Raw genomic sequence first — 15,814 nt, forward strand, 5'->3', positions numbered from 1 at the left:
AAAGGTACAATTTACAGTGATAAAATGAAAAAATTATGGGGACGCAATATACAGCTTGGTGACTGTAGTTAATAATACTGTACTGTATATTTGAAAGTAGCTAGGGGAGTGGATCCTGAAAGTTCTCATCATGAGAAAAAAAATTTTCGCCACTAGGTATGGTGATGGGTGTTAAACGGACTACTGTGGTGATCGTTTTGCAATATATACAAGTATTGAATCGTTATGTTGTACACCTGAAACTAATGTTATATGTCCATCATACCTCAATTTTAAAAAAAAGAAAATGGGGCTTCCCTGGTGGTGCAGTGGTTGAGAGTCCGCCTGCCGATGCAGGGGACACGGGTTCGTGCCCCGGTCCGGGAAGATCCCACCATGCCGCGGAGCGGCTGGGCCCATGAGCCATGGCCGCTGAGCCTGCGCGTCCGGAGCCTGTGCTCCGCAACGGGAGAGGCCACAGTAGTGAGAGGCCCACGTACCGCCAAAAAAAAAAAAGGTCCAGCCCCCAGAGCTGGCCCTTGGCAAGAGCCTCGGGAACGTGACCCACTCAACCATATGCCAGAAAATCTCATCGGGAATGCCAATGGCAGTAAGGGAACAAAAAAGTAATTTAAGATGAATACGACTAAATGGGAAAAGAAAATTTAAACTGCTGAATTATTAGAACACCAAGTTTTTATTACACTTCCACTGAAATCTCTCTGGGGTGACAGAATTGGTAGACAAGTTAGAAAAGGTAGAAATATACATTTTTATTATTCTAACTGAATCACATAAGCCAATCAAACCTTTCCTTGAAGGCTCTGCTTAAAATGCCAATGTAAATATGTTGGGGGGGGTCACATATAAACACCTTGATAGCAAATATCTCATCCAACTAGTTGATTAGTAATTTAGCAAGTACCTGAAGGAATAGGATAGACTAGGGCAGGGGTCAGCCAACATATTCTGTAAAGGGCCAGATAGTAAAGGTTTTAGGTTTCATGGGGCTGGATGGTCTCTGTCCTAACTACTCAGCGGTGCCTTTGTGGTGCTAAAGCAGCCATAGAGAATGCACAAACGCATGAGCCTTGGCTGTGCTTCAATAAAATTTTACTTACAAAAGCCACAGTTTGCCAAACAGAGGAAAAGCAAGTTGTCTGGCTTTTTCATTTTTCCATGGAACTAAGAAGAGGTCAGGGGACTTCCCTGGTGGCAGAGTGGTTGGGAATCCGCCTGCCAGTGCAGGGGACACAGGTTAGATCCCTGGGCCAGGAAGATCCCACATGCCGCAGAGCAACTAAGCCTGTGCACCACAACTAGTAAGCCTGCGCTCTAGAGCCCTCGAGCCACAACTGCTGAAGCCCGTGTGCCCTAGAGCCCACGCACCACAACTACTGAGCCCACGCACTGCAACTACTGAAGCCCACATGCTCTAGGGCCCGCGTGCCGCAACTACTGAGCCTGCATGCTGCAACTACTGAAGCCTGCGTGCCTAAAGCCTGTGTTCCGCAAGAAGAGAAGCTACCACAATGAGAAGCCCGCGCACTGCAACAAAGAGTAGCCCCTGCTCACCACAACTAGAGAAAAGCCCGCATGCAGCAATGAATTTCCAATGCAGCCAAAAGAAAAAAAAAGAGAGAGAGGGAAAGAAAAGGTCAGGAAACGTATGGTTGTGAAATAGAGCCCGCAAGGCCAATTTCCCACACAACGGAGTGGTGCGGGCTTGTGCTAACCAAAGAGCAACTCCCTAGCTGGGACGAGGCGACACAAGGTGGAGGTCAGGTGGCAGGGATTGGGGCTAAAGACGAGATGAATTGGGTTCCTATCAAAGGAGCCCAAAATGTTTTATATGGCTCTTCAGAGTTCATGGGAAGTCCAAGTACATGGGGAGAATAAACAAAGTTTTATCATTATTCATTGTCTTAATGCTGAAATGAGAAGTTAAATTGTAGCCTTTGATTAAACCAAGATTGTTCTAAAAACCTAGTTCTATTCACTGTAATACAGGAATGAAACATTCCTCCCAAAATGTGCAGCACCGTGTCCATGACCCAGCATAACATCCTACCTCTTTAGCATTCAATCAGACTGGCCACTCTTATTGACAACACGCTTCAGGACAGAAATCAAACAAGTTCTAATTCAATCCTTTCAGTTTCTAGCTTGTTTGGTTTTTTTCCCCAAAAGACACTGGTTGCCTCATTGTGTAGCTACAAAACTTACACAGCTAAAAAGGGCACATTCCCTAGCAAAGCGCCCCCCATCAAACTTTGAAGTTCTTAGGAATCACCTGAAGGTCTTGTTAAAATGTAGTTTCTGATCCAGCAGGTCTGGGATGGGGATCGAGAATTTGCATTTCTAACAAGCTCCCAGGTCATACTGACGCTGCTGGTCCACAGAGCACACACACTTGGAGAACCGCTTCTCTAAAGGATGGTTATCCCTCTCTGAGGAGCTCTGTGAGAGCTGGGGAAGCTCCCTGCAGCAGGATGTGGGGCCTGAGGGCTCCTAGACCCCTCTCATCCCTTGAGCCAGCCTTTAGGGCCAACAACTGCTTGATCGCCTCCCTCGCAGGCATATCCTGGACGGGTTCAGCAAAGACAATTTGTTCTTTGGCTGAACCTGGACAGCATGTCAATTAGGCTTATTAGTGAAGACGACCAAACCTCATTAGTTGGAAAACGATTGGGTTAGCTCTGGGGAGTCAATGTTAATTAGGTTATGCCCCAGAGCCAGAAATGAATGGGGGGAGTTCTGAAGTGCGGTTCCTGAAGCTCACGGGAAATGGATTAGGCACTGAATCTGGCCTTTGCTTTTAATGAAATGACTGGGCCCCTCCTGTTCAGAGGTCTCCCTCCCGCCTTGGCCCTGCTGCAAGGACTCACCTGCAGCATCCCCAGCTGCAGCCGGTAGAGGAGGTTTCGGGCTGTGGGCGTGGACACAATGAGCAGTCTTCTTTTCTCATAAAACTGATCCAGAAGCGCAGCGGCTGTTCTGACGCCGACATTGACGTTCATAGCTGTAATCAGAAATGGCCAGACAGGTCAGAAACTCTCTACTGGTTCTGGCTCAACACAGCCTGTGATGAGACACAGAACCACATGTGTAAGAAGTAAACCCTGAGATAAAGATTCAACTAGAAATATTAGTTTATTCGGGATGTGGTCCCAAGGAGCACTGGGTTGGGGAGGGGGGAAGTGTGTTAGTTTCCTCTCGCTGCTATCACTCGCCACCACAAACCCCGTGGCTTAACAAACACACATTCACTTACAATCCTGGCGGTCCGAAGTCTGGGACGGGTTTCACTGAGGTAAAGGCAAGGTTGTTGGCTCGTAGCCTCTCCCCCACCTTCAAAGCCAGCAGCACAGCATCTTCCAGCCTCTCTCCTCTCTGACCTCTGCTTCCCTCACCGTTTTCTCTGACTCTGAGAGCACGTCTGCCTCCCTCTTATAAGGACGCTTGTGATTCCATTGAGCCCACCTGGATAATCCACGCTCTTCTCCCCATCTCAAAATCCTTAACTTAATTACACCTTCAAAGTGCCTTCTGCTACCTAACGTAATATATTCACAGGTTCTGGGGATGAGGATGTGGGTATTTTTGCTAGGCCTGGGGGGTGGGCATTCCTCTCCTGCCTCAGGAAATGAGACGGGGAAGGAAAGAGGGATGTTCTTTGTACTTTGATGTATGAAATTGAAGAGCCTCAGGCATTTAGCTGAAGACTTATGTGTCTGTGTCTCTCTGTCTCTGTCTCTCAGCTAACTCTGAATGGCTGGGATTAAAGGGAAAGCATAAAGATGAGAAAGTACCAGGAAACGAGAAAACAGTGAAGTATAGAAATAAAAGACATGTCTGGAATTTTCTGGCCAGCCCAAATTTCACACTATAATCACTACCCAGCCCAATTTGTGTTCCTCAGCTGTGTTTCTCAGCTGACAGGTATTGAGAGTTTACCCTGTGCCAGGCCCCGCTCAATTCCACTGTTGAATAGATGACCTCATTTAATACTTACAACCACTCCAGGAGTGGGCAAAGTATTATCCTCCTCATTTGACATTAGAGGAAAGATTCCAAATGCCCAAGGTCTGCGGGACTTTCCAGCCAGTGCTGCAAAGCAGGCATTCTATCATCTGTGTGCAGCAGTGTACTGGCTTTGTAAAAAAGATCCTTACATTTGTAGAAGGGAGGAACAAGGGTACAGACTGTGCTGATTCATAATGCCGCTGATTCATAATGGGCTCTGGGCTCCCACCTCCAGCTTCCTCCTTACAGGACATGAGAGAGAAATCAGAAGATAGGCAGAGGCACAGGAAGAGGGCAGGTGAGGTGGGCTGCCCGGGGATTCGAGGACTGTTTTCACCCATCCGATGAAGAGGGCTGGCACCGAACCTTTCACGGTATACAGAACGAAGCCCTCCCTCCTCCCTGTACTGGAAATCTGGGCCAAAGGGTCTTCAGGGTCTGCTGCTGGCTGGAGAGAGGGCTGCCCTCGTACCTGCACAGGTGGGCTCTGTGCCAGACCAGGCCAGGTTGGACTGACACACTCGGGCAGGGCTCCCCTGGAGCTCGTAGCCTCCGATGCAGGAGAATTCACAGGTGGCCCCGTAATTATCGCCGTCGCTGGAGCACTTCATGTAGCCATTCTCTGGGGCGTTGAGTTTGCCGCAGCGTCTGACTGTGTGGGACACAAGCCCAGAGGGGGCTCAGTGCTGAGCTCCCCGCCACAAAGTAACCAGGGAAGGGGAGGGTTCAGAAGCACCAGAAAACGAGTGAGGGGGCAGGCATGGGGGCAGGCATAGCTCTCTGGCCAGTGGGTGGGCCTTGGGATGGTCATTGTTCATACTAACAAGACCACTGAGATGCACTGATTTAGCCCCCTGTGTTCTAGATGAGGAGGTTGAACTCAGAAGAATAAGGAGGAAGGATGGTTAGTTAAGTAACTGCCCACTGAGGCATAAAATAAACCTTTTTTTTCAGGTAGACCAAGAGTTCTAGAGCACCAAGAACATGGTCTCCTGGTGACCCCAGCTGGGGCGGGGGGTTCTCCTAACCTCCTTCATATCAGTAGAAGGACTTACAGGCTTTAGCTGGTCACCGAAGCCCAGGGGTGGAAAAGTTATTGAATAATACTCTTCTGGGACAGCCAGCTGTGGGCTTACGTGAGACAAACTTACTGCTCTCTCGGACTCCTTCAATCTGCCAGCACTGGACCTCATCCGGATCGGAATTGTGAAATTCAGGCATTAAGATGGCACCCTTCCCCTAGCCTCGTGATCAGAGGCTAATCCAGACCTGGCAAGTCTCCCTCTGGCAGTGGCCACTCACAGAGGGTTCTTGCTTAAGGCTCTGTTTCCCTTTGTTCTTATAAAGAGAGAAAAAAGCCAAGAACCAGTCATCTTACCTCTTACTTTAACTCGAAATTTGCAAATGCCCTTGTTCTCAGCTCTGTCATACACTGTGTATTGGATCTTGTGGTCTCCTTCTGGAAAATGTGAGCCTGGGGGTAGGCCTTTTAGAATAACACTTAAAGGGGGAAAAAAAATCAGAAACACCAAAGATGATCATTGTAGGCCTAACAACAACTGGGCCATGATGGGCGTAATGATCAAAGAGGGGCATCACGGGCATTTGTTGAGTACCCATTCTGCCCAAGATACAGAGACTCCAAGGGACAGCCATTGGACCAGTTTTACTACTTGAATTCTCAAAGAATAGAATTTCCTGAGCTTTACTCTGTTTTGGAAGAACGGTTTGAGACCAGAAAAATGGAAGTCCCCAATTCCTGGGAAGTTCAGATTTATTTTTCTCGTTGGAATGTAGAACAGAGGATGGGGGATGCTCAGAACCCAGGGCCCAACTCTTCCTTCCTTTGTTCCAAGGGGGACCTGCATTGCCTCCCTGTTGGGAGAATGAAGGAATTTTCTGTGAGGAAAATCATTTGAGAGGGAAGTCCGAGCACTCATTGGCAATTTGGGCCTGCAGGGGGCGCTAGAACTTTCTCTGCTTTTTCTATCTGGGTGGAGACCTTTCCTGAGCAAAAGGCAAGTTCACTGTGATTCCTTGGTGATCCTAATAATAATAATAACTTAAGTTATTATTATTAATAATAAGTTATTATTACTATCATTATTATTGTTCTTTGCACGTACATAAACCTTATACATGTCAGGCATGGTTCTAGGCATTTTACATATATTAGTTTATTTAATCCTCACAACAACCCCATGAGGTAGGCATCATTATCCACATTTCACAGGTGAGGAAATTGAGGCACCAAAAGATCAAGGAACTTGCCCAAGGTCACACAGCATGGGTGACTCCTGCATCTTTCTTCTTGGTTGTCTGATAAGAGCAGCAGTAGGTACAACATGATCAAATGCCAGGTTTTGTTTGTTTTTCAATAGATAATTTCCCTTCTCTCTATACTTCTTAGAAATAATGAGAATATTGGCTAATAATAGGCATGTGAAGTTATCACTGTCACCATTGAGGAGAACCTTCCACATAGGTGGACAAGGTAGCTGTTTACTTGTAAAAGGGTGAAGTGAGGGGTGTTAGGAAAGTGCCAGAAATCCCACCATTAGAGACGTGTCACTTTGAACCTTAGATGCTTTAAGGTCCTCAAGAAGCACAATTTAAAAGCAGATAAACCTGAAAGGAATCAGACTTCCAACGTGAGTGGCTGCTCACCTCTTGGAGACACTCTTTCATCTGACATGCAAATAACAGTCATAAGGAGTAACTAAGGGAGCTCACAGGAAGCACTTGTCTCAGTGCCTGACACTAGAACCTTCCCTCCTAGAAGGGGACTATATAACAGGAGCTTCCAAAACACATGGGGAAGAGAAATGTCAGAGAAGCAAGGAGGCCAAGCAAGAGCTGAAAAGGGGGTAAGACGGCCTTCTCTGAACCCCTCGTTCTGCCCAAGGAAGCGTCCTGCTCCACGCCTCCGCCGGCTCTGAGCTGTAGAGCTCAGGAAGCCGACAGCTGCTCTGAACAGAGGCGTCGGGGCTACTAAGACGCGCCTTCAAAATGTCACATTTCTGGGCTTCCCTGGTGGCGCAGTGGTTGAGAGTTTGCCTGCCGTTGCAGGGGACACGGGTTCGTGCCCCGGTCCGGGAGGATCCCACATGCCACGGAGCGGCTGGGCCCGTGAGCCATGGCCGCTGAGCCTGCGCAGCCGGACCCGTGCTCCACGACGGGAGAGGCCACAACAGTGAGAGGCCCGCGTACCGCAAAAAAAAAAAAAAAAAAAAAAGTCACATTTCTAACCATAACACACAGGTTACCCACAGGCATGCCAAGGTGAATATCCTTGTTTGATAGAGTCATCTGATGACCTGATATTGTGTGTTTATTATACCAGATTTCAATAGCAATCACAGTTGTGAAAAAAATGTAAGAACCTATTATGGACTAGGGGTTAGCCAGGCATTGTGCTGGGTCCCAAAAGATTCAACGATAGTTAAAACCCAATCCCTGATTCTATCAACTGTGATTTATTTTTTCATCCCAATTGCCTAAAGTTTCTCCTTAGGGGTTTGTGACGTGTATACAACAACAAATAAATACTTTTCTTAATACTCAAAGTTTATCTTTGAGGAGTTACAAGGGGAAACATAACAATTATGATCTAAGCTAGATGGTGCACAGGGAGATCATTATCAGGCTGCGGGAACAAAATGTCCTGCTACGGGTGAGAGACTCAGGCTCTTGCTAGTTGAAGATGTTCTATTATGACTAATAATCGCTCTAAAACATTTCCTCTTGCCCAGCCTGGGTTGACAGGATTCTAGAAAGTCTTTCCCTGCTGTATGGCTCACCGGGGGGTAAGTCAGAGGTATTCTTTGCCCACAGATGGAAACTCGGTAAGGAGGTCTAGCAGGACGGTGAACTTTAAGGCATGGATGTGAACGTGCTGACATGAAGTAGTGGCCTTCAGGGAAGGTGGGGGCCCAGCAAATAGCCGCAGGGGCACAGGCCCATATGCTAGATTAGAACAACATGTGGCTGAACTTCACCGAAGGGAACCACCCATTTTTAAAAACATTTGGGATGTATTTCAAACTACTCATGCAGTTGGTCCTGGAGAATGGGGGAAAGGAAGAAGGCAGAAGATCCCGTCTCCTTTTACTTTCTTTCTTTTTTTTTTTTGCGGTACGCAGGCCTCTCACTGTTGCGGCCTCTCCCGTTGCGGAGCACACGCTCCGGACGCGCAGGCTCAGCGGCCATGGCTCACGGGCCCAGCCGCTCCGCGGCATGTGGGATCTTCCCGGACCGGGGCACGAACCCGCGTCCCCTGCATCGGCAGGCGGACTCTCAACCACTGCGCCACCAGGGAAGCCCCCATCTCTTTTTTTTTTTTTAAAGCTGCTTCTTTAAGTGTTTAATGTGGTTGCAAGTTTTAAAAAATAAAAATCAAATGTTTTGAAAGAAGCAGGTGCCAAAACACAAGGGATAGACTCACAGAGCACAAGGGGGGCAACATCGGGCTCCGCCTGGGAGACACAGAGGTTCCCAGCGAGGTGGTGGCTTAGGAAGGTCTGGGCAGGGGCCCCTGGCAGGCAATGGGGGTGAGTCTATCCCTGAATTTACCAGTTGGCTTCCTCTTCCTCCTTCCGTCTCTTCTCCTCCCTTCTTCCCACCACCCCGTCGTCTTACTTCCTTTCTTTCCTTTGACAGATATTTACTGAGTACCAACTATGTGCTAGGCATGGTTCTGCGCATTAGGGATATGGCAGCGAACATACTGTAGTGGAGACAGGCAATAAACAAATACGAAAGTGAAAAATATAGTATGTCGGACGGTGAAGAAAAATAAAGAAATGAATGAGGAATGGCTGAAAGAGTGCTGTACTGAGTCTGAAAGCATTAACTGACCAGCATAGATACACTTCCTGACTCTGGGTGGTGAATGTCTCACAAAAAAGAGGCAGCATCATTCCAGCTGCCAAGTTGCACTTACTCAGTGAGAATGCCATCTGCTGTGTCTCTTCCCTCAGGGGTCTCCCAGGACACCCGGACTGTCAATTTATTGGGTTCCGCAATGCGTTCCTTCACACTTGGGCACTTGATTCTAGGAGGTTCTATATCTGCAAACAGAACCAGAATATTCTCGCCATCAGCAGGAAATATCTCATCAACCTGGGGTTCAACACCCAGCATTTGACATGCCCAAAGGTCTAGGTGCTCCCCACTTTTGAAGGGTTTCTTCACCCCTCTGTATTTCTCTTCCCTCCCTTCATCTTGCCCCTTCTTGCCTGCTGAGTTTTAAAGATTGAGTACTCACCTGTGCATTGCTAAACCTGCAATCAGCTGGCCTTGCTAGGTGTCTCGTGGGGTAATTTATTAGCTACAGCAACTTCTTCCCCAGACTTCCAAACTCTGCCTGCTGACTTGGCAATATGGCAGTTACTCGACTAGAAGTCATTCAGCCATTCTGAGTCCCTCCCGCTTTAAAGACAGCGTCATAGGAGACTAGAGAAAGGTGCCTTAGGTATCATCTAGTTCCATTCAATTCAAGGCAACAAATCTTTAGTGAGTACCTGCCTTCCCCAAGGCATCATTCTAACTGCTGGGTTTGGGCAGGCACAAAGGCAAGTCTACAGTCTGTTGGGGATCATGTTACCATATGTGAAATATGACACGAGGTATAAAATGACACTGCCCCAGGCTATATAAAAGTAAATGCTATAGGGACTTCCCTGGTGGCGCAGTGGTTAAGAATCCGCCTGCCAATGCAGGAGACACGGGTTCGAGCCCTGGTCGGGGAAGATCCCACATGCCGCGGAGCAACTAAGCCCATGCGCCACAACTACTGAAGCCCGCGCGCCTAGAGCCCGTGCTCCACAACAAGAGAAGCCACCGCAATGAGAAGCCCACGCACCACAATGAAAAGTAGCCCCCGCTCACCGCAACTAGAGAAAGCCTGTGCACAGCAACGAAGACCCAACGCAGCCAAAAAATAAATAAATTTATTTATTTACTTATTTTAAAAAAAGTAAATGCTATGGAGGCTTAAAAGAATTACCCAATGCTCTCATTTTACAGATATGGAAACTGAGGCTCAGAGTGATTTATTTAAGGCCAGGCATGTAAATAATGATAATGTGAATTATAACCCAAATTAGAGCACTTACCCCTGGAACCAGCTCTCTCTCTCCTGGCTATGTCTATCCCCAACATACTCCTCAATATCTTAAACAATGATCTGTCTGGGTCCACTCTCCCCTCCAACTGCCACTGGACCACACTTATGCCTTTGTATTTCGGGACAGCAGTTTTACCTTGGTTCTGACCCTCCAAAGACCTCCCAAATAGTTTCCCTACCTGGTAATAGAATTTCTGCCCCCTCACTATCAAGGATGGGTTGATAATGAGGGCTAGCAATAAATGAGATGTCAATTCCTCACTCCCTTAGATTTCATCTTATTATAGCTAAAGTGAAATCAGAAGAAGGGGGAATTCAAACTTTGGCAAATTCTACTGGATGATTCTGAATAGGTAGAGAATGTATTTAAAGAGGGCAGAGTAAATTAACAACATGTAGATTTGCATTGCTTTACATGTCAGCTGGTAATTATTTACATGCTACTACAGCCTGAATGAAAATGAAATGTCATTCGATTCTGAATTACAAACACCTTTGAGAGACTAAATGCACCAAGTAAAGTCTTCATATACTTTCTCCTGTGTCTTGTCTAATAACTTCTCATTTTATTTAGGGTAAGAAATTATGAATAATTTGTTAAACAATTTTGTCTTCAGCTATCCAAATTCATTTTCATTCTACGGCATGCTTCAATGGAGTGTGAATTTACAGCCCTAATATACTAATCCTAAATTGAATAACTACCATATTTTATTGAATCTAAGTCACTATCGATTGCGAGATGCATCCTAATTCCAGGGATAGTAAAATGTGAAAAAAAACATGCTTCTTAGAATTGATAAAGTTTATAAATGTGATGGTGCAATGGAAGCTGCTTTAAATACATTAGAGGTGTCTATTTTCAGTTGATACGTTTTTAAAAATAATCCCCCTTTTTCTGGTTTTACTGTGACAGGTAATAGAAGACATACTTTACAATTCAGATGAACATTTCACAGCTTTGGGTGAATCAGGAAGACAAGTGTACAATACCTGCCCCCTGCTGGCCAAATACAGTTGGCAACCTCATAATAGAAAGCATATTTATTTTTAAAAAATTTAAAGCCAAAAGGGAGGGGCTGAGGAGAGGAGATAGATTTCACTGTAAAATTACTTAGTGTTACCAGATTTTCTTGGAGCGACACTGTCAGAGTGAAGAGATACTCTTACCCTCTGTGTCATGTAAACTAAACAGCTGGATGATAGGCTGGGTTGTCTTCCCTATAAACTTGACATTGTCACTGAGCAAACAGCACTCCAAATTAGGTTATCTGGGTGAAGAGTCTCAGAGCTTCTGAAAGCCAGCTTCTGACAGCTAACAATGATCTGCTGAAACTGGCCTAATTTTTCAGAAGTGGTGTTCCTCCAAGCCAGAAACAAGAAGAAATAAAGCACTAAAAATAATAGCTAATATTTACTGAACCCTCCTACCTGTCCACCCCAGGCGAAGTACTATCCCTGCATTATTTCATTGAATTCTCGCCACCACCTACTAGACTAAGTACTGTTATTATCATCCCCATTTATAGACCGGGAAGCATCTCCTCTCTTTTGGAATTTCTTTGTGGTCTGAGATTCTAAGCCATGATCGCATCTTTTTCAATTATTTTAATCAGCCGAACACTTCTGTATGTCTGCCTGCCGCTGACCTAGCGTTTTCCTCCATCCTCTGCACACACATTCTTCCACGGTCGCCGGCTCCAGCTTCCCCTTACATCCTTTAAGAGCGGCAGCAGGACTGAACTCTGTTGCATCCTCCAGCGTCATGGCCTCTCTTTCAGCTCAAGAGACCAGCTGGCCTGCCCTTCCCCAGATGCTCCAGGACTGAAGCCTAGTATTATACAGCCATGGCCATCATTGCTTTTTCTAAGTTATTATAAATTTCCATGAATGAAATAAACGAAGTTACTATAGAAACTGAATCATGATTCCTTGTTGAGTCAGGATGCCCACAGAGCCAGTTATTGTGTGGCAACTGTGCGACTCTGCACAGAAAAGCCTGGCCTCTGCCCCACTCACTGGAGACATCTGACAAACTGTCTCCCTCCTCCGTGCTCTAGTTTCTTCTCTGCATATAAAAATATCAGAAACAAATATACTGCACTCTATCAACTACTGTTTATCTGAGAAGCTAAACTATATACCTGGGAATATTGAACATGTCTAACCAGGTAGGTGGTAGGTGGTAGGTAGTGGAAATAAGAAAGAGGGTGAAAAGGGCAATGTTCTGGCCAACAGATAACAAGGGGGAAAAAACCCTTTAAACTAAGGTTATAAATTAACTGCATCCTAAAATGTTTGCTTAAATAATGTTTTCCAGCGGAGACCTGTGTTTGAACATGACTGTTAGAGGTATGAAGAATAGGTGCTTCAGAACATAACAGTAACTTGTGTCTGGGACTGCCTCACCTGGAGTGGGGATGCGCGTTCTTCACTCCCTCCACCTCATTCTAAGACAAGGTGATATTCTTTTTTTTTTTTTTTTTCTTTTTTCACTGTTGTGGCCTCTCCCGCTGCGGAGCGCAGGCTCAGCGGCCATGGCTCACGGGCCCAGCCGCTCCGCGGCACATGGGTTCTTCCCAGACCGGGGCACAAACCCGTGTCCCCTGCATCGGCAGGCGGACTCTCAACCACTGCGCCACCAGGGAAGCCCAAGGTGATATTCTTATCTCAAGAATGTAAAGGATCATCACAGCTGCTCACAGCAAGCAGACTCCATTTGATGCTCCTTTCCTCTCTGATGTCCTCCATAACTCATTCCAACTGGATTTACGTTTGGGAACTATCTTATACATTTTCTTTATTAAATACAACTGATTATTGCAATGAGAACCTCAATTTTTAAGCAAATTGTTTCTATAAATACTTTTACCTATATGGTATATAATATGATTTTTTGTTGAATTTAAAATTTTATTTTATTGAAGTATAGTTGATTTACACCAACTGGCTTTTTAACTAATCTTTTTCTCCCTTGATCTTTTACACCAACTTCCTCTCAATCTGTACAGTCGATGTGTTCACCCGCTCTCCCATCCCCCTTCTTTTTTTAGCACAAAAGAAGTTTCCCCGGGCCTGTGGCCCTCCAGAATAAAGACTATATTTCCCAGGCTTGTCTGAAGTTAGGTGTGGCCATGGGATGGCTTCCACCAGTGGGTTGTCAGAAGAAGTGATGTGCTTTTCAAAAAGTATGTGTGGCTACCCCCGCTTCCACCCTGGTTTGAATGTCCATGGGGTGGGGAGCCGGAACAGCATCTTCGACTGTGGGATGAAAGTGGCAAGTTGAGGATGGAAGGACAAATGAGAAGGAGTCTGGGTCTAGGACACTGCCCCGGACAAACATTTATACGAGAACAGAACTTCTATCTTGCTTAGGGCATTATGACTTTGGCCTTGTTAATAGTATGTGAACTGGGATATAAGCAATCACACCTTTTTTTTTTTTTTTTTTTTTCAAATTTGGTATGGCATCTTCCAAGATGTATATCATTAATGATTTCTAAGCTCTGATTTCTAACAAAGGATACTCTGGCGAATTTCCTGCAAAGATGGCCACCCATAATCCCCTTATATACATGCAGCTCCTCCTAGCAAGAGATGGAGTCTGTTTCCCCTCCCTCTGAATCTGTGCCAGGCTTGTGACTTGCTTTGACTAACAGAATGCAGGGAAAGTGACCCCACGCCAGTCCCAGGTGTAGGCCCTTAAAGAGTCTGGCACCTTCCGCTGTTCACTATCTCAGAAGCCAGCTGCTATCTAAGGAAGTCCAATTATCTGACTGGAGAGGCCATGTGGAGAAACTGAGAAATTATGAAGGGAGAGAGAAAGAGACTCAGTCAAATGCCAGCCAGTACAGCCGCCTCTGAGTGAGATGCCAGACATGGGAGTGAAGCCAACTTGGATCCTCCAGCCCCAATCAGGCACTTCAGCCATTACTATGTGGAACAGAGGTGAGCCACCAAGCCCTGCCGAAATTCCCCATCCAAACAACTGACCACACAAAACTTAGTGGTTTCAAACAACCATGGTATTCTTCACGGTTGTTTGGATGGGGAATTTTGGCAGGTTGGTGATGGAGGAAGGTGGCGGTCATTTCCTGGGGCACAGGAGGAAAGGGCAGAGGCAGAACAAACCTGGACACGGAAAACTTGCCCCATTGCTTGCCTCCCCCAGCTAGAGTGTAATCCTTGCGGATGTCTCTGGAATGTGGTTCCATTTCTTTGGCACCATGAGGTATTAGAAAACTTTCCCCAATGGACAGAAGAGTCTAGAAGAGAAGCAAAGAACTCCACAATTAGAAGTCACTATCACCAGAAGCAAGATACCAAACTAAAAACTGCAACTTGTTGCAAAGCTGAAACTAGCTTCCTGAAAGTTTGCAAGAAAATGTGTATTTGTCAACCCAGGAAAAATTCAATATGATTTAAGAGCATCTACAACAATGCACTGACACATTTATTCTTAGCCCCATGATATCTGTATCCTCAACTGAATCTCGGGAAATAATACCATTCAGCCCAGCAAACTTCCTTGTGGGTCATTGGGTCAACCCAGCTGTCAGATGATTGGGAGGCCAGAAACGTATTCCATCAGTTTTCAAATCTAAAATCACAGATTTTTTTTATTCCAGACTTCCATTTGTGTTAACTCTCCAACTATTCCATTCTGTAGGAAATATAAAACAAGCAAAGAGTAATTCCAAAAACCAAGTTGGTTTGTATGTGGACCTTTGTTAAAAAACGAAATGGGGCTCCCTGCATGTCCAAAGATACCTGCTCGGTTTTCATTGCCCATGGATTTTAAACTTACTTGAATTTTGGTCTCTTTCTCTTTTGGCCTAGGAAAAACTGTTGGTCTAAAGGAGAAATCGTGTGTCTACTCAAAATCTGGTCTCTAGATGGGGCCTTGTAATTCTAACTGTCCATTGTTCGATCTAAATGCCAATGTAACCGAAATGAACTAAAAATGGAAAAAAGAAAAAAAAATCCCCCCAAACAATAGTTATTACATTCTATGGTTTACTTTTTTTTATATCAGTGGAAGTTGCGGCTCTCTAAATATTTTACCCTCCTGCAATTTGCAGTGTGTTGTTTCTCCCACACTGACTGATTTCTATCTATATCTGTTTCTGAAATAACCATGGATTTGAGCCCACTGCCAGAGTGTGGGCTGCCTAAGAGAATGAGTTTTAACTTGCGGTCCTTTCAAATTAGCCAGACCACAGAGTGAAAAGTGAAAAGACCACCACCTCAGAGCGAAAAGTAAGCCCAGTGTTCTCTCGTCCCTCCAGATCTGGAGGAGAACTGAGACGATTTCCTCAGCACTCAGTACAGCTCTGGCCCAGAGGCACTGTTCAAGGCTGTGTGGAAATCTGGGAAATGCTCGGCCACCATGTGTCAGCTCCTAAACTAGGCTGAGGCTCTGAGTTGTGCTCAAGGACCCCTGAGCCTTGCCAACACACAAACAAAGTCATTAAACGAATTTAATAATACATTTAAAGCCAAAAGTATCCATGACAGCCCTGCAGTAAAATTCACCGGGGACAAGCTCCAGCTTATCTGTCACAAAATCTAAGAAAGAATCGCCTGCTTGCTTTGTCCATTTCTCTCCTTTTCCTGGGAGCTCATTGCTCTCTTGTGGCTCACGGGTCCCCTTTTCACCATTACCCACCCCCCCTCACTGCG

At 45.8% G+C, this 15,814-nt stretch overlaps 1 protein-coding gene across 2 annotated transcripts in view; it reads right to left on the reverse strand.

Moving 5' to 3' along the window:
• SRPX (sushi repeat containing protein X-linked) overlaps window positions 1-15,814 on the reverse strand; it is a 99,339-nt gene that overhangs the window by 27,036 nt on the left and 56,489 nt on the right. For both annotated transcript variants that reach the window (XM_032620864.1, XM_032620865.1), the window contains 4 exons: window positions 8,948-9,074; window positions 5,384-5,505; window positions 4,478-4,657; window positions 2,868-3,001 (listed from right to left, as the gene is read on the reverse strand). In XM_032620864.1, the coding sequence (XP_032476755.1) occupies window positions 2,868-3,001; window positions 4,478-4,657; window positions 5,384-5,505; window positions 8,948-9,074 (563 nt within the window). The remainder of the gene's footprint in view (window positions 1-2,867; window positions 3,002-4,477; window positions 4,658-5,383; window positions 5,506-8,947; window positions 9,075-15,814) is intronic.

The sequence above is a fragment of the Phocoena sinus genome, chromosome X, assembly GCF_008692025.1.
Source record: "Phocoena sinus isolate mPhoSin1 chromosome X, mPhoSin1.pri, whole genome shotgun sequence".
NCBI classification, from domain to species: Eukaryota; Metazoa; Chordata; class Mammalia; order Artiodactyla; family Phocoenidae; genus Phocoena; species Phocoena sinus.